General features: G+C 49.6%; 1 protein-coding gene across 1 annotated transcript; it reads right to left on the reverse strand.

Annotated features, from left to right (window-relative positions):
- Positions 1–407: 407 nt before the first annotated feature.
- SHH (sonic hedgehog signaling molecule) lies at positions 408–12,859 on the reverse strand. The gene is made up of 3 exons (XM_074574125.1): positions 11,495–12,859; positions 6,322–6,583; positions 408–2,287 (listed from the first exon to the last, which is right to left on the reverse strand). The coding sequence occupies exons 1-3, from the start codon at positions 11,801–11,803 to the stop codon at positions 1,581–1,583; spliced, it is 1,278 nt and encodes a 425-aa protein (XP_074430226.1). The 5' UTR covers positions 11,804–12,859; the 3' UTR covers positions 408–1,580.
- Between the last annotated feature and the right edge of the window lie 6,050 nt (positions 12,860–18,909).

Genomic DNA, 18,909 nt, shown 5'->3' on the forward strand with positions numbered 1-18,909 from the left:
GGCAAACTTGATTTAACGCCCTCAGAAATCAATTTTAAGAGATGTCTGTGATCTCTGGACCAGACCGGGAGGTGGACCTGGAGCCAGGGCTGGAGCTGGAAGAAGGAGCATCACCTGAGCACAGACGAGGAGCCGGGGCTCCGGCGAAAGGAAACCGCGTCTCCCGGTCACTCGTGCAAATAAGTGAGGTTCTACTGTTAGTACAAGAGATTCCAGGTTACGCGCAGGTGTGATGGATTCATTTCCCTAATTAAAGTTCCAAAATTAAAAGTTATAAGCAACACATCTAAACAAAATAACGGGCACTCCTTTAGGCATCATGTTTCCTAAATCAATAAGCAAAAAGGAAAAAAAAAAAATGGGATGCACCAGGAACTCTTAGTTATTATATACTAACCAGACTGTGCATGGCACATTTTATTTCTATAAAACTATTAAAACTATTACAAAATATTCAAAAATACATTTTAGTAAATTTACAGCAGTTATTTCTCAATTTATTAATGCAAAACATCCTTTTCTCCCCTCTGTACAAACTACCATCTCCATCGTCACAGAATTGCCGCCATGTGCGCTTTTTAAAAAATATTATTTTCTAATAAATTTTTTTTTTGAAGTTAAAAATAACAAAGTTTCTTACGGTTTTGCAAATAAAAAGTTTGTGTAACAGTCTTGACTTCCATGAACGTGGCCAAATGGTGTTTTTACAAAGCAAAACATGGAAAACAATACAGGAAATGACATTACATTTGAAACTATTTAAATTAAAATAATATATTCTCATATTTTACACTATTTCAAAAAACGAAATGTGATTCAGTTAAGTATTGATCTCTCAAAAAAATCTAATTTACAATTCTGTGTATAAAAATATAATTTACGGACCCCCATGAAGTTTGTCTTTTTTTTTTTGTTGTTGTGTATTTGTTTGTTTGCTTGCTTGATTTTTAGGCTTGCTGAAATGAAGGAGCAATGTCATGGAGAGATGGGAAAGTACAGAATTTTGCTTTCTGAAAGTCAGGACACACGTGACATGTAGAAAAATAGACTCTGCGCAGTTTTGCTTGGCCTCACAAAATAATTTTTTCCCCTGTGAGTACAGTTCACATGATAATAAATTATCAAAGAAACTATTTAAGGCTCTTGAAGGTCCGGTTCATATCATTTAAAACATCTATTCAAAATACCAAAGAAATAAATATCCAGGAGAGGAGGAAAAAAATAATAAAACAACAAACAAAACAACAAAACAAAAGAACAAATAAAAATATATATATATTTATAAACTAAACAGAACAGAACATCCCGGGGTCTTTGTTTCCCTTAAAGTCTACTTTGGACTGTCCTACTTAATTATTATTATTTTATTATTATTATTTTTAAGTCTTAATCCGTGCTCTCTTTTAAAAATATGTAATTTTTTTTTCGTTTAGGTTTTTCTTTTCTTTTTTTTTTTTTCCTTTTTTTTTCTCCTTTCTCTCTTTTTTTCTCTCTCTTTCTCTCTCTCTCTCTCTCTCTCTCTCTGTGTCTCTGTCTCTCCCTCGGTGGCCGGCGGGTGGCCGGGGCAGTGCGGGATGCTCTCAGCTGGATGGCACCACCATGCCCAGCGGGTGCAGAGAGTCACTATCCAGCACCCAGCTGCCGATGCGGTAGAGGAGGCGAGAGTACCAGTGGATGCCGGGGGAGGCGGGGGCACCCTCCGGAGCCCCCCCTGCGGAGGGGCAGAGGGCGGCCAGCATCCCCTGGAGCAGGCGGAAGGGAGCGAACGCCCAGTGCGCCCAGCTGTGCTCCTCGATGACGGCGTAGCAGGAGGCCAGCACCCGGTTGATGAGGATGGTGCCCTGGGCGGTGAGCGGGGCGTACGCCCCCGAAGCCTCCTCCCGCAGCGAGACGCTGTGCACGGCCGCCGGCAGCAGCTGCCGCCCACCCTCGCCCAACACGTAGACCCGTTGGCCCGGCCGTACGCGGCTGGCGAAGAGCGCCTGGCTGCTGGGGGTCCCCTCCTGCGACTGGTTGTGTTGGGGGGCCACGAAGAGGAGGTGGGCGGCTGTCAGCAACAGCCGGGCCCGGGGCTGCCGTGTCTCGATGACATAGAAGAGCTTGTGGGAGCCGTCCTCCCGGTCGAGGAAGGTGAGGAAGTCGCTGTAGAGCAGCCGGCCCTCTGCGTCGGCCGCCAGCACCCGGTCCCCGGGGCTCAGGTCCTTCACCAGCTTGGTGCCGCCTTGCTCCAGGTGCACCGTGGCCGAGCCAGGGAAGCAACCCCCCGATTTGGCCGCCACCGAGTTTTCTGTGCAAGGAGAGAGGCACAGAGAGGTTAGTGGGGTCACCCACCAGGCTGGGGCATGGGGGTATGGGGACATGTGCCGCTTCCCTGGCAGCCCAGACCCCCCCAAGAGGCACAAGTGCAGGATGTGGCCTTGCTCCCCACTGAAATTCCTCCATCCTCATCTATGAACTTGCCCCTTTTGCACTTAATGGGTCAAGGGAGAGTCCCCCTTCCAGATTTCTTCTGGTGCATCTCACTCTGGGTTAGGAGTTACAGGGGCCCTTTGTCTCATTGAGGAAATGGGCCAAAATGTTTTCCCTGAAAAAGCTGTTCCAGGACATGGACCTGTTGGACCAAGTCCAGAGGAGGGCCAAGAAGACAATCAGAGGGTTGGAGCACCTCTCTTATGAAGAATGGCTGAGAGTTAGGGTTGTTCAGCCTGGAGAAGAGAAAGCTCCGAGGAGACCTTATAACCCCTTCCAGTAAAGGGGACTATAGGAAGTATGGGGAGGGACTCTTTATCAGGGAGTGTAATGATAGGACACGGCGTAATGGTTTTAAACTGAAAGAAGGTAGACTTAGGTTAGATATTAGGAAGAAATTCTTTACTGCGAGGGTGGTGAGACACTGGAACAGGTTGCCGAGAGAAGCTGTGGATGCCCCATCCCTGGAGGTGTTCAAGGCCAGGCTGGATGGGGCTTTGAGCAGCCTGGTCTAGTGGGAGATGTCCCTGCCCATGGCAGGGGGGTTGGAACGAGATGCCCTTTAAGGTCCCTTCCAACCCAAACCATTCTATGATTCTATAAATCTCTTCTGGAAGAGCTTCCCACTTGCAAACTGCACCCAACACCTGATGTTGGATAACTCGCAGGCTTTCAAAGATGAGTGGTTCTGCTGGGATAAGGTTTCACCTCCTCTAGGCAAGTGTCTCTGCTCACAATGCTTTGGGTCCCCACATAGCTCTTACTCAAGGAGCCCATGTAGGGCAACAAAGAGTAGAGAGCTGGAGGAGGCTTTGCCCCGAGGAGCACACGGATTTGCCCATTGCCCCACTGGAAAGCAACAGCCTGGATTTTCTGAGCCCCGCTCCACCAGCCTGTGTATGACCCTATGCTGCCCCCCAGCACTCCAGCCCTCCTGCTTCGCACGGCGGCTGCTGGGGCATACATCACCCTCTGGGTGTGTGGGGCATACATCACTACCTGGCATCCCCAGAATTCCAGTTCACTCCTCTTTCCAAAAAAAACGCCTCTCCCACCCCACTGGAAGGAGGATGCTGTTCCCTGTCCCAGGGCGCATGGTCCCTGGGCAGCCCCATGCCTGTGCCAGACCCAAGCACATCCCTCCTTCACCTCCTCCTGCTCTCGGAGTGACTCAGAATTTAGCTACTAAATGCTGTGGCTCTGCTGCTGCTTTCCGGTGCTCCCAAGAGGAATAATCACAGGTTTAAAGAGAGCAGAAATGGTGCCAAGACTTTTAAGTCTCTCTTGCAAATACCTTTCTGGAAGTTCAGCAACGTGTAGGGCGGTGGAGGATCTCTGCCTTTCTCCAGGCTGGTTTCTGACTTAACCGAGGGACTCTGGGGTGTTCCTAAAACCTCTGATTTTGTATATATTGGGTTGTAGCCCACGGTATGTCATGGTAGCAAGTGTCTTTTCTACAGCTGTTGACATTCCACATGCTTCCCTTGCCCTCCCCTGGTCTCTCCCAGTTACTCCCTATACCAGTTTAGAGTCCTGGTGATTTATCTCCTAAAGGTGGTCAGGTTTTATATTTTGCCTCTGTGGCTGGTAGTGAAGCTCTTATGATTTAAATAAATCCTCAGAGCGTCTCCTAATGACTTTCTCAGGAAGGACAGGAAAGGCAAAAATTAGACCGTTATTGATTTGCTAACGACTTTATCACTTCTTCAGAAATGAAGCAGCGAGATCTCCAAGGCCTCTTCAGGGAGGACATGGCAACAAACAAGCTATGTGCTTTGTGTGGAGCCCTCCGCTAGCAAACTACACCTTCCTACAAGCCGGCGGTAAAGGTCTGGCTTGAGCTTTGTTTGCATATTCAGGGACTTGATGAATAGATCTAGTAGTGTAGCAGCTCTACAAACATGCCAGTGAATTGGCAGAGGTGTGAAAATCTGCTTCTTTGAGCAGCGCTTGTTTGGGTTCTCTAATTAAAATCCAATAAAGGATCAGCATTGTCATTCTGATTCATGTAATAAATGCAGACACTCTTGGAAGAGAGGACACTTCCATTTTTTTCCCAGCTTCTTCCCCCCCTTTTCTCCCCCTCCCTATTTGTTCAGGTGCAGAAACCCTATGTGCCAATTCACACACATACTCTCCAAAAAACCCAGGACCTTCCAAGCACTATTTGCACAGCAGAGCCACTTTTCCAAGGCACTCAAGATGTGTATTTGAATTTTAAATGTAGAAGCTTGCTCTAAATACTTGCTGTAGCGCATTATCAATGTCCCTTTTACCACCCCTGCCTCTCCCTCCTCTGTCCTGGTGACAATAATTCAGGCCTTGGGGGAACTCTTCTTTGCATTCCAGTCTCCGGGATCATACTTTTTGCAAACAGAGATCTAGATAAAGAATCTTCCTGCCTGGCTTTATGGGGTTTAATCTTCTCATAAGATGCTCTGTCATGAAACGAGGTTTGGACAGTTTGAAATCAGGCTGAGCGGGTGGAATTCAAGCCTGCTCCCTGTCAGCCCGCGTAGTACAGTCACACGACCCCGCCTGACACACTCTAAATATTGCCCCCGAGTCCGTGTGTGCCGAATCTCAATGAGCAGCTTGGGGTTGCTCCTCTCCTATGAAATACCCGTGGGGGTGGATTAAGGGGTGCGCTCGGGCTAAGGTCACCGTGCGCCACAATCGGACACCTTGCTCTCTAAAGCCCATCTTTGCTATTGAAAGGGATGTTTCATATCACCGCGCGGCTGACAGCTTTGCAGGGCCTCTTTTGGGCTAGAAAGGACCAGGGAGCTGAACAAAAGCAGTAGCGGGCACTCAGGACAAAGCCCGAATGGGCCGGGAGAGGTGCTACCTCGGCTCAGCCCCTGGGGAGCTTCGGGCGGGAGTGGTGGGATGAATCCCTCTTACAGTTCAGGCATGGCCAGGCCAGGCCAGTTTTGCCGCTGTGGGGCTGCTGGTTTCGAAGCAAACGGCTATGTTTAAAGACAGCCCATTATTCTCTTTTGCAACCAAGTGTTTCTTGACACTTCCAGTGGGCTGCTGGCCTAGAGGATGCTGTTAAAAAGCGCTGTAGCTGCCGTACAGACAGGTGGTGGTGGTGGTGGGGTGGCACTTGCCAACCGTTTTGCTCCCCCAAAAAAGTGTCAAGTGTCAAGAAAATTAACTCGGCGAGTCGGGGATTTCTTGCGAGCTGTTCCCGGGTTGAGACAGCGTGTGGCGTTGTAAGCACAGGGGAGGGAAAAAAATTTTATGTATGTGTATCCCTATCTGGGAATTTCCTAGCGGCTACCGCTGAAGAAGGCAGGGGACCACGTTCCTTATTTATTTTCCTGGCCGGCTCCCACTCGGAGATTAGCGATCGCGAGTAAGGCGTGCAGCCAGCGGGGCGGCTGGAGACGGCCACTAGTGTTTGTGTTGAACATGCTCTTTAGATGGGGAAAGCATCGAATCCCACGGGGGGAGGAGAAGGGTGTGTGGCTGCGGCGCAGCGCTGGTGGGGAGGCTGGGCAAGCAAATCACCCAGAGAAAGGTGCTGTCAAAAAGTGCTGCAGCTGGCTGGGCTTTTCCACCCCCTATTTTTCCCCCCTCTCCTTCCTTTCCCCCACCCCTGCGCCGGCGGGATCGCTAAGAGGCGGGGGGGGGGCGGGGGGAGAGGTAGACTGAGCCCTCGGGGGCTCCGCTCCGCATCCCCGGAGGAGCCCCGACGGGGCGGGCAGGGATGGGGACCCTGCGGGGACGGGGAGAAGGGAGCCGGGCGGCACCGGGCAGGGCGGGGAAGGCTCTGGGGGGCTGAGCCGTGACCTGGGGCTGTCCCCCCACAACCCGACGTGTCCTTGGGCGGGCTGCCCGCCTTACCTGCTTTGACGGAGCAGTGGATGTGCGCCTTGGATTCGTAGTAGACCCAGTCGAAGCCGGCCTCGACGGCCAGGCGGGCCAGCATGCCGTACTTGCTGCGGTCCCGGTCCGAGGTGGTGATGTCCACGGCGCGGCCCTCGTAGTGCAGGGACTCCTCGGAGTGGTGGCCGTCCTCGTCCCAGCCCTCGGTCACCCGCAGCTTCACCCCGGGCCACTGGTTCATCACCGAGATCGCCAGGGCGTTCAGCTTGTCCTTGCAGCGCTGCGGGGATACGGGCACACGGGGAAGGGAGCATTGCGGGGGGTGCTGCAGACAGGGGAAGACCCCCCTTCACCACCTACCCCCCCCAGGGCCGCATCCTGCCCTCCCTCCCCAGCCAAAGCGGTGGCAGGTTCCCCCCTCCCCCAAAACGCGCCGCAAGATGGACCGAGTCAGGGCTGAGCGTCTTCTCCCCCGCTGCCAGGGAGGGATGGGGAGGCAGGTGAGGAGGAGGAGGAGGGTGAAACATGGGGACACGGAAGGAAGAGGGGGCGAAACACCACGAAGGCCCACCGGAACGGAGCAGCCCCGTCCTCCGGCGTCTGCCGCAGGGACAGGGAGACACCCCCCCCCGCCCCATCACCGGCGCTGGGACGTGAGTGTGGCGGTTCAAAGCCACCTGTACGGAGGAAATTCCTGCCTTTAAGTGCCCTGTCCCCTTCCCGAGACCAAAGTTTCTGCCGAGAACAAACACTCGCCATGTATCTCGGAGTCACGGATTCCCCCCCGGAATGTCTCTCCGGGTCTTTTCAGCTCTAATTCTGTGTTGAAAGGGGGCTCAATACATGTTAACAGCCTTTATGTGCTGGAGGGAGGGGTGTTTTGTTGTGGTGTTGTTTTTTCTTTTTTTTTTTTTCTCGCTCCCTTCTCCCATCACTCATTAGAGCCCTCAAAGCAGCATGGGCTGGGAGCATTCACTCCGCTTCAAACATACATCCGCGCTCGCCTACAAAGCCCAGCAAATCCATACAATAATATAGCTCTTAGTGGGAAGATGAAAAGCAAGGGAGGGCCAAGGAGGGAAGTTAAGCGAAGCAGGGATGCTATGCAAGCTAGGAGACCCTTTGTGTGAAGTGAGACGTTTTCCAACTCCGTGGAGAAGCACTACAGGGTTTTCCATCTCCCCTCCGGAGCCACCGGCCTTCCTCGGGGCTAAACTGGGCCCTGCAGCACCGGGGGCCCGCGGGGACGGAGGACATGAGGCGGGCGGGATGAGGGGGGAGGGAGGGGAAGAGGGGCTGCATCTCTACCTGAAAGGGGGACGAGCTCTACGTGAAACCCTCAGAGTCTGGGGGGGAGGGATTCCTATCTTAGCCAGGGGAGGGATAAAACAAGCCGGCGACAGGGAGAAACGACTCGCAGCCTCCCCCCCCCCCGCCCCCGAAATAGGAAATCAGCACCGAAAGCATTGAAAACCATTTGGCCAAAAGTACGGAGCTGGAAATACACAAGTTGACAACTTTTTCCCCCCCTTTTTGAGAGGAAAATAACTCGTGGATATACACCATGGGGCCCATTTGATGCAAATATCGATGTGGATTAAAGCCACGGGTGGATGCAGTAAGGTGCTCTTCCCTCACTTTTGCTGGCCTGACTGGGATGCTTGGCCTTCTGCAGGACCATTCTCCCCAGCGGGATCCCAGCAAGTCCAATAACAGACTGCACAGGCCCCCTTCACAGCTCCCAGAAAGGCAAAACCCCTCCATTATCCCGGCGACGCCACTTCTAGGGACGTGACAAGGTTGCTCAACAAGAAAGTTCCCCTGTGTCTATCAACAGCCATAAAAAGCAATTCCAGCAATACACAGGTCCCCGAGAGATATAAAACGCAATCCTGAGCTCACTTTGGACTCTGTGGCCTACCGTTTTATGGAAAGAGACGGGTGTTTGGGTTTCGGCACCGTTCCCGGCAGCAAAGCGCAGCAACACAAGGAAGCTGAGTTTGATTTATTTTTCCTCCTCTCTCCCTCGCACACCTGAGAGGATGGAAACGCTCCTCCACTGATTTACGAGGGGAGAGGGGGCGAAGGATCAAACGTCTCGGCTACCGATAAAGCGACAGCCCTGCGCCACACGGCGATGTCTTTGCCCCGCCGCTGCGCAGGCGAGCAGCGGGCGCGGAGCGGCGGGCGGCGGGGCGGGCAGCGCAGGGGGACCCCCGCCGCTCCGGCCCTGCCAGCACCAGCTCCCGGCTTCAGGCGAAATAAAGAAGAAGAAACGACCTCCTAAAGGACTTTCCTCCCTTTTATACTGCCTGAGCTGGATTGTCAGAGTCAAAAGCCGTGAAGCCCAGACTATTTATTAATTCATTGGGTCGTGTGCCACAAATCAAGCCCAATTCTGTTCAGCCACCGTGAAGCTCAGCAGGGCTGCCTCCACTAACGCTTTGTGTGGAGGCAAAGTTGTTCAACAAGCCCTCTCCTGCCAGCTCCTAATCTCTTCACAAATGAATTGCTTGAAGGAAACACTTAACAGGTACCTGTCAGTGTAAACAACCTGGTGGGCTTCCTAAATGCCAAGTTGATCTCTAAATTCCTCACATCACGCACCGGTTGTGTGCCTGCATTACACGATTGCTATTTTATTTCATACAAATTCCAGCTTTATCAATACTGACCTGGCCTCCTTATCTCTCCCCCGGATCCAGCCAATGGCTGGGGTGGGGGGGAGGAAGGGGGGAGCCTTCAGCAAACTGCTGTTGTCACCTGCAAAGTTGAGAACCTGACTTACCTACCTCTGTTTGCGGTTTTTTTTTTTTCAACATCCCCCCCCCCCCCCCTTCTGGAGTTAATATTAACCAGCGGCTAATGCATTCGGCAACTATTCTGCAAGTTTAACGATTCTATTCAGGGAAGATCTCTCCATGCTTGAAGGGCTCGCGAAGCAGGCGTTTAAAGGCTGGGATTTAACGAGAGGTTGCTGGCCGAGGGAGGGAGGGAGAGAAAAGCAAGGCAGGGAGGCCGGCGGCAGGACGGCACCTCGGGCCGCTGCGGACCCGGCCGTGCCCGGGGGAGGGTGGGTAGGGGCAGCCCCGCTCCCCGCCTCGCCCAGGGGTGCCGGAGCCCGGCTTGTTCCCCCCACCTCGCTCCCCTCTTTGCCGCCGGGTACCCAGCCTTGCGGCCTCCCGGTCCCCGCTGCCCTCAGCACACACCACCACCACCGCCACCCCCCCCCCCCCCCCCGCGCTTTGTGTCTAAGGCACGGCAATAAGCACTGAAGGAGAAAGGAAAAAAAAAAAAAAAGTATTTGTTTTCGTTTCGTTCGTCTGAGGGAAGTTGACAGAAGGTCAGGAGTTCAGACGCTGCCAGCTAATGCAGCGAGAGCGCGGCCAGCCGCGTAGCCGGCGCGGCGTGCCCCGGGAGAGCCGCGGGGCCGGGGGTCAGCCCGCACGCCGCCCCCCGGCCCGCAGCCCACCTCTCCCGGCCGCCTTTCCCCCCCGCTCTCCTCGCCCGCCCTCCCCCCCCACCCCAGCGCCTTGCCCCGCTCCGCCGCCGCGCACACGCACCGGCGCAGCCGCGCAGGGAGGGATGCGCCGAGGCCCCGGCGGGAGCCCCGTCTCCCGCGGAGCCGCCGCCGGGCTGCGGAGGGAAGGGTGAAACCCGAGCAGCCGCGATCGATACGCGAGGGGGGAGTTAAGTGGAGCTGAAAATGCGAGAGATGCGGCTGGACTCGCCTCGCCGGGGCGGAGGAGCGCGGGTGCGCAGAAGGGGCGCGGAGCCGGGGTGGAGGAGGCGGGGGAAGGGGTGCGGGGGAGAGGATACAGACGGGAAAGCCGCGGAGCTTGCGCGCCGCTCCGCACCCCTTGCGCGGGGCAGCGGCGGGCGGAGGCGCGCCGCCGCGCTGGGAGGGAGGGTGCGATTTAAGGTGGTCGGGAGGAGATGGTGGCGGCCGCTGGTCCCTCGCCCCCGGGAGACCCGGCAAACGTGCGGAAAATCAGGCCGAGGAACGGGGAGAGTTTGGGAAATTCCACCCCCCCACCACCCGCACCCCCCCCCCCCCCCCCCGCCTTTCCCCGCGTCCACTCCCCGCCTAGTCCTTCCAGGCGAGTCCTGTTCTAGCACTGAAGGTGGGGCTTAAATGTATTAATATTAAAAAAGCGCTGTTGACCTATATTTGGAGGAAACCCATTTCCAGTGTCTAGATTGCATGTAGTTTCAGAAACTCCGGGATTGGCAGAGCAATTGACTTCACCGAGCTCTCTGTTGAGCATGAATAATAATTATGAGGTGACTCTCGGAGAGGTTCTCTTTCTCTCTCTCTCTCTCTCTCTCTTTTTTTTTTTTTTACATAAAATGGTTCCGCAATCTGATTCCACCCGAGATCCAATATTTACCCAGTTGTAAACCTTGTGCCATCAGATTTTTTAAAACAGAAGGTGATGCAATGCCGATAAGTTGCAAGTCCCTCCCCTATGGAAGTACCAGAGCATTGGTGGCGAGCATCCTTAAAGAAATATCAATATATTTACGCTCTGATGGGCACAATTGCAAATGATGGTATTGCAATACGAGCTATATAATACGGAATCAGGAGAGGAATGGTCGATCCGGCTTCAGCTGCCTTTTGTGAGTGCACGACTGCATGCCTACTAAATTTAGAATACGCTCGCGAGAGAAAAAATAATAATAGTAATAATGAAGGCTAAAATGAAATGAAGCAAAAAAAAAGAGAAATGAAATTAAAAAAAAATTATATATATATATAAAATCAAGTCAGCAGGCGTAGCAACCGAGGACTGCGTTTGTAATAATGAGTGAGTGGCCTGGCGGTCACTATACACTTGGGGTCCTCTGAGCTGTATGCAATTCGTTTGATCAAAGTGCATCCTTGGGGACAAATGCAAACAGCAATCTCTAACCAAGTTACAGGGAACGCCATGGCACGGTAATGACTGTAAGTATCACACAGATTCCCCCACCAAATAATCTAGATAGCTCCGGCTCCAGCCCCTGCTAACTTGTCTGGATAGATGGTATTTACATTCAATGGGGGAAACTAGCCGAGTTTGGAGGGGCGGGGGGAGGAGGGGGAGAGGGAAAGGGGGGGGCTTTCAAAAATACTAAGACAGATGCGTCCTTTAGGATTGCTCAGAGAGGTTAACAAACACAAATACAGGTATCTCTGTGGCTCTACCTGAGTCATCAGTCTGTCAGCTCCCGTGTTCTCTTCATCCTTAAAAATAATGTCAGGGTTGTAATTTGGGGTTAGTTCTTTAAATCTCTCGGAGTTTCTTGTGATCTTCCCTTCATATCTTCCACTGGCCCCTAGGGTCTTCTCTGCCACATTGGGAATAAACTGCTTATAGGCTAAAGGGGTCAGCTTTTTGGGGTGTCTCCTTTTTCCAATGCCCCTGCCTGGTCCACAAGTCAGCCCAGAGGAGACTAAAAGAGCGCAGATGAAGCCCACCAAGAGAATTCTTGTCAACAGCAGCATTTCGTCCATTGAATCCAATTACTTCAAAGCTCTCTGTGCCTATCCCTGGCTGTCTCTCTAGAGCTCTCTCTCCTCCTATGTCCTTGTCTGCTTTCTGAATCGTATACTATCCACCGATCCCTAGCAAGACAGGTGCTGGAATGGCTGGCTTTAGGTCGCTGATAACGGAACACATCGGAGTTTGGTCGGGAGACAGCAATCGAGAGACAAAAAAAGGGTCTGATTTTAATGGTAGCAAAGCAAGACGCTTGTGAGAGGAGTCTGCCTTTAGTTCTATATTATAGCTGCCAGGGCCGAGAGCTGATTGGCCAAGGCGAGACAAGCTTGTCTTCTGATGTTTTAACCCTCAAAAAGGCAACAAATTCTTGAAAGATTTTTTTTTTTCCTTTTACCTGAAGGGCTTAGAGCTGAGAGGGGTGGAGATCGCGCTTTCTTGGGATAACATCAATTACACGCTGGTGGGGTTTTTTTTTTGTTTTGTTTTGTTTTGTTTTTTTTTCAAAAACTTTCTTGGCAGAATGGTACATTTGTCAGCAAGAGGAACAGATGCCTGTGTGAAAGAGAAAAAAAAAAAATAAATAAGATTAGCAGGCTGCTTCAGTGCAAGTCAAGTTTCTAAGGGCAGTTACGGGTAAATAAAATGCCGAATTATCGGGGAGCCGTGCAAATAGAAACGTATTGGGGAAATATTAACGCCCAGGGTGGGAATAATGCCATTTAAGAGCGCACCCGCCTAAGTGGCTTTGTAACAGGTTTCTTCCCCCTGGAAAGGGAGATTGCTTTCCCTCCTAAAGACACCCATTTCTAAATACACTCGCCTTTTAGCTGATAAATGACTACTTTAAAGGCAGAAACAAGTAAGTCTGATGCGAGGCGGCAGCTATATGAAGTCAGCGTGTGTGACTTGTGTGTCACACAACTGCAATGTGGAGAGATCTAAATGGCACTTTAAAAACAAACAAACAAAAAAAACCCCCAAAACACAAACCCAACAGGACTGTCGCCCACTTTAAAATAATGCTATATATTCAGAAGTGCATGAAAAGTCAACTGATTAAAAATAGATGGTCTCCTGAGCACGCTGGGGCTATATTCTTTGTTTCTTTGGTCGAAGTCGAAGAGGAGCGTTTTAGACTCTTACACCTCCTTGCGGGGTGTCATTAAGTTTTTAAGAAAAGCACAGTGTTGAAAGCATCCGCAAACACAATTAACAGAGATCGATCCAAGCAAAGTGAATGGAAAGGGGATAAGTTTAATGTTAAATTAATTGTTATCTCATGCAGCGTGGCAAGTGATGTCTTTATCCCGATCTCCAAAAGCTACTAATCAGACAAAGGTGTTGAGAGACGAGCAAAATTGCAGAGATGGGGCTGATAGAGCAGGTTAGACAGAAAAGCAGGGTCCCATATGAACAAACACTTTTCTGCTTGTAAAGACCTCATTTACTTTTGCTCCTAAGAAGATACAATTTGTCCTAGGATCTAGAAACTTTCAGGAGTTTTTTAGGAGTTCTTAAAAACACCAGGACGACATGCTGAAGTAATTCAAAGTCCACTCTCTCAGAAAAAAAAAAAAAGAAAAAAAAAACCACCCAAAAAATCAACTTTATTTAAGTTTTTCTTTTCTTTTTTTTTTTTTTTTAAAAAAAAAAAGCTCTTTGGGGCGAGCAATTATATGGGAGTTTTCCGGTCTGTGACATCGAGCTGAGTCGTAATCAACTTAAACCATGTGAAAATGGACTTTAAAATTAGTTTTTAAGTAGTAAAAAAGTTGTACATCCGCAAACTGTAGCAAGTAGAACAGCACGGACTTTTCAAGGGACAAAGTGGTCTTTTTACGTAAACTTTAGAAAATAGCCGAAAGAAGTGATCCGAAGCTCTCACACCGACTCTAACTGCTGCTCTCCCCTTTTTTAGCTTATCCTTTTCTTCTGCTACTTATGTTTCTTTGTAGAGTTTCAATGAATCATTGATTTCTCTTTCCGAGCTGTAAATTTAGGAGTTTTGACTTGGGAACGGGTAAAAAGTGAGGAAGCCAGCAGCTTGGCTTCTAGGTTTTTATCAACAGTTGCAGAAACAAGTTGTATAACAGCTAAATACCTGCTTCATGCTATTAAAAAACAAACTTAAGTTTTATCTCCTCGTCTGCGTGCATGTGAGAAGACAGATACAAGGAATATATAATTTATACAAAAGAGGGTATGTTCTTTTGATGTGGTTGCTTAAACAGCATGACTTGATATAACAGTTGATTAAACAGTGCCAAGGAATAAAAGCTATTCTTAATGGTGTGGGATACTGCAAATCTTTTATCACCCCTCTTACCTTGTCCCCCTCCCCAGGGAAAGATGATCGATATCCCAGGCACTAGACGGGTGGACATCGCAATGAAGAAGTATAGAGAATAAGGATAAACTCCCCTCATTATCAGATTGCCATATGTACAAAGCAGTCACCCAAAGATTAACAGGAAAGGAAACGCAAAGAAGGAATTAATTAAATGCAAGTAATAAATGCTCGGGGAGGGGGAGGTGGGGGGGGGGGCAAAGGGAGAAATCAAGAAAAGTTGTAACTGTGGGAAGCTCGAAATCACCCTCCTATCAAATTAGATGTGAAAGAAAGCAGAGCTGGGGGGTGCGGGGAGGCTCTGCTCAGTTTCAGCGCAGGCTGGAGCTGGACGCGGCCCCGCCGGGAGTCGGGCGGAGGGAGCCGGGGGGGGTCGGGGGGCGGCCGGGAGAGGCCGGGGGAGGCCGGGCCGCCGCTCCCGCCCGCCCGCCCCGCCGCTCCCCGGGCCTCCGGGATGCGCCCTGCCTCTCCTACCCACGTTAAGCTTTTCTTCTTTTTTCTTTTTTTTTTTTTTTCCTTTAAATACCATAGCTTCTGGGGAAAAATAACCCCCGATCCCCTCCACCCCCCCCCCAAATTCCCACCAGCGGGCAAAGGCAGCGGAGAGCGTTTCCCTCCGAGGTGTCCCTGTCCCTGTCCCGCCGCCCGCCCGCAGCCGCCCGCCCCAGCCCCGCGCTGCTGAGGGGAGCATCAATGCCCTTTAACAACCCACCCCTTCAACTGTCCACCCCTTTAACAACAACAACAACAGCAGAACCCCCAAACGGAGCACCAACAGCAGCCACCCGTCGGGCAGTGATGCCTTCTTCAGAGGGATTCATCCCTTGGTTGTGGATGATAAAAACCAACGTTGCGTCCTGGTGTCCCCCAAACCTGTAGGCCGCCCTTTGGCTCCCTGGGGAAAGACGCTGGGGCTGGCCCAGTCTTCTGGAGGGGGAGCGAGATGCTCTGCACCCCTCTGCCCGTGCCACCACAAACAAAAGCTGCTGCTGTCCCCCATGGGGAGCGGCCCCCAGGGTGCCTTCAGGGCTGCCCAGGGTGAGGGTACCAGGGAGGGCCCCGCGTGCAATTTCGCTTGCTCCACAACCCCTGCCCATGGAGTGGCCACTGGGCTCCCTGTTGGTCCCCAAACTTCTGGTAGGGAGGTGGGGAGTCCCTTGGGTCACCCAGACCCCTGGTTCTCCTGGGTGCAGCAAGTGCCGCAGTCCCAGGAGCATCTACCTTTGACCCCACAGAGTCCTATTTTTCTTGCCCTTGTGCAAGCACCCATCACAGCCCCATGGCCCAGCTTTCCTCGCTGATGTGGCAGCTCCAAGGCTCTCCCCACCTTGCAGGGCCACGCACGGGGCCATAGGGCCAGAGTGGCCTGGGCCATCCCCACGGGGCCCAGGCTGAGGAGGGGCAGCAGTGGGTGCACCAGGACCCAGGCCAAGCTATTTGAGAATCTCAGCTATTATTTGTCGTCTTTTTTTTTTTTTTTTTTAAATCTGGACTTGCTCCTGGCTGTTTGCTCTGCATAAAGCCAGGGGAAGGATCAGACCACAGTAGCGAGGTTGCTTGTTGGCCATTTTAAGCTCCCTGAGTTTTCTTGCACTGATATTTTGGCTGACGAATCCCAAAATACAGGATGTTTCCCTCAGAAAACTAGAGAGGCAAATTTTTGGGTCTTAATTTAATTACTTATCACACTGAACAGCCACCATTTGCACTCACACTTAATATAAGAGTTTTTAATAAATTATCCAATTTTAGAGTCTTAAAGCTTCATTCCCATAGCCTCTTCGCACCTATGATGTTTCACGAGAAATTTGGTACCAAAATGATCATTGACAGAGAAGTAAATCACGAATAACTTCAGTGAAATCAGATGTTATGCTGAGTAAAACTGGTGCAAATGGAAGGAGACTCGGGCACACTTTTCATCTGAAGCTTTGTTTGTTTCTTTTATATACCCCACCCTCCTTCATGAAGATGTTAAACTATTTTATTTAAAGGCATTGTTACACATCTCTCATTGCCTGCCCTGGTGGTATTGCAAAATCTACCTTTAAAATCAGCTTAGAAATTTCAGTTCAGAGTTACTGGCTGGCTGGCAACAATACCTTTACAGTGACAAGCAGAACGGGTCTTATTCCTTGGAATTGCCGTCCAAAAAACCAAAGCCCTGGCACCAACAAGAAAAATTAAGCTCCTAGTTTTCCACTTAGTTTTGTTTGTCAGCAAAATTTAGGGAGTCACGCAACTGAAGCCCAGTATCTGCGCCAATGTGCCCTTAGTCTGGCAGTAGTCTATAAGCATTTCTACTACAGGAAAAAATATTCTTTGCATATGGAGAGGCAGAAAATGGCAGAATAACTGTGTCTACGTGCATTGATTTTGCAGTTTTCATATCCATCTGCTTGTGGATTAATGCTAATCGTGGGCTTGAATATGGCCAATAAAGCCATCCATCATACACGCAAAATCAACGTAGGCAGCATGATTCATAAGACATTGTTATCTATGTTTTGACTGTATATTTACTGTTAGCTCAAACTTTAAAGCAGAGTTTCCCACAGGATTCCTTATATCCTCAGCAGGGCAATACGTGGTGCCTGATTATAGAGTTACAGAGAGACTCTTAGAGTTCTCTTCTAGGTCTTTTCGCTTCTCCTTGAATAACCCAACATTTTCCCATACCGAAAAGCCCAGGTAGGAATGATTATAACTTTTTTTTTTTTTTTTTCCCTTCCTGGACTGTGATCCGCATCCCTTTTCAGTTACTTCCTTCTGATCATGAGTGGGGAAAATCCCAACCGAGGTGTTTCTGTCCAGGCAGGGGAGGTGGGAGGGAAGCAGCCACTAGGGGAGCTCGATGTTGGGAGTAACCTCCCAGCATCTTCCTCACAGTTTGCACAGCTTTCTGCAGTACCCAGCAGAGGAAGCCTGGAAGCAGGTCTTAAATTTAAAAAAAGCAGCAACAAACCACAACAAATGGGCACGTTTTGAAGCTTTTTTTTTTTCCTTTAATAGCATTTTTTTATAGAATTTGAAAGTTATTTTCTTGTCCGTAGAATTGTGAAGCATGTGTGTGAGCCTATCCAAGTGCACGGAGGCGAGAACTAATCATGACACGTATTTCTCAAGTTTGTGATGATGCATAAAATTAAAAGATATTGAAATGTAGCTGCTCAAGCACCAGCCGTGAGCACGACAATATCCGGTGTTCAGTCCCAGTTGTAAAGTTGACTTGCTTTCCTGGTCGTTGGCAGGTGACTTAGATCCCATGTTTGCATCACATAAACATTGTTAAGAATAAACCTTCAAAAGAAATCTTTTTCTTGTTGTTGTTGTTGTTGTTATAAAAATTGTTAACTGGATTATTAATGGTTAGTATGTAAATTTGTGCTTTGGTTGGTTATCTAAGGAATTTATCTGGGCAACTGAGTCAATGATCATTAGAGGTTGTGGGTGTATGAAGAGCCAAAATAGATTTTTTTCCCCATGCAGATCAATACCAGCAGGTTCTCACTTGGCTGTCTTGGGGTCCCACCTATTCTCAAATGTACCTCTGAGTATGAAGAAGCAATTTATTTTAACAGGCTTGCTCTCATTGCTTTCAGTACCAATGATTATTGAAGCTAATAAACGTGTTTAACACAAAAAAAGAGCCTATGTTCGATACATTGATACTCTCCACAAATGGCTAACGGAAGAATTACCTTTTAGCAAAATCTACATTTAAAGGTACTGTTTTCTGTTCAGAAAAAAAAAAAAAGGCAGATACATAAATAGCGTTGTGAAATGCAAGTAATGCTGGCTGCCTGACTTGCACTGCTCTTGCATTTCAGGGAAAAAGTGCAGAGTCATATTTTGGAATATGGAGTGATAATACATCTCCCGGTCTGTATGATATGACAGCCAGACAGGGGATGCTAAGAGAAACCTGAAGGCATGAGATAAATTCAAACTTCGCTTGCTGGCTCTTGCAGTGTGAGGTTGGCTTGCCCAAAGTACACAAACCAACAGACTGGATCAAGGCGCTCTGTTTAGGCAGAGATCAGAAACAAAGCTTGCCCTCTAAAGTCCACCTCATAGCCAGATCCAGCCATGGTAACCACTGTATTCACTGGGCCATGGTAGCAGGAGAGGTATGTGCATGATTGTCTTAGTTTTTCTTGTTTCCTTACGTTTGCAGACTATTTTTGAGCATAGTTTACATGTTTTCTTTCTTTTTTCCTGGCATATTTACACCCCAGCTTTTTAAAATGCTTTGTTCATGCCAGTCAGTTTAGCAATGCGCTTGTTAAAACAGTTCCTAATATATTGTATATGGCTGAAAATGACTTAATTGTTCTATTTCTTTCTGACCCCAATAAGAAATGTCCCTGTTACCGTTTGAGCCGCTCTCTGTTCACAAGCGCCTACATATATGTCACCGGGTGACTTTGAAACACTTCTTGGATACATCAGTTCAATTGCTCTTATTTATTTATTTAGATTTGTAATAATGACAGTAAATGGCCATCTGAATCAATCTGGGCACTTTGCAGTCATTAATACTGCAGCATCGATATCACATAACACAATTATAGTGCAATAAATTACCCATATGCCTCATCTGTTGCCCAACCAAAATAAGAGCTCCCCGTATCTATCACATTGCCCATTTATGTCCTTTCCCTCTAAAACACCTTGATAGTAAAAAAAAAAAAAAAAAAGGCTTTGAAATGTTCCTGAAAGCTTAACAAAACCCTGTCCTTTCCAATCCAAGAGGCAGATATGAGAGCT

The sequence above is a fragment of the Larus michahellis genome, chromosome 2 (genome assembly GCF_964199755.1).
Source record: "Larus michahellis chromosome 2, bLarMic1.1, whole genome shotgun sequence".
NCBI classification, from domain to species: domain Eukaryota; kingdom Metazoa; phylum Chordata; class Aves; order Charadriiformes; family Laridae; genus Larus; species Larus michahellis.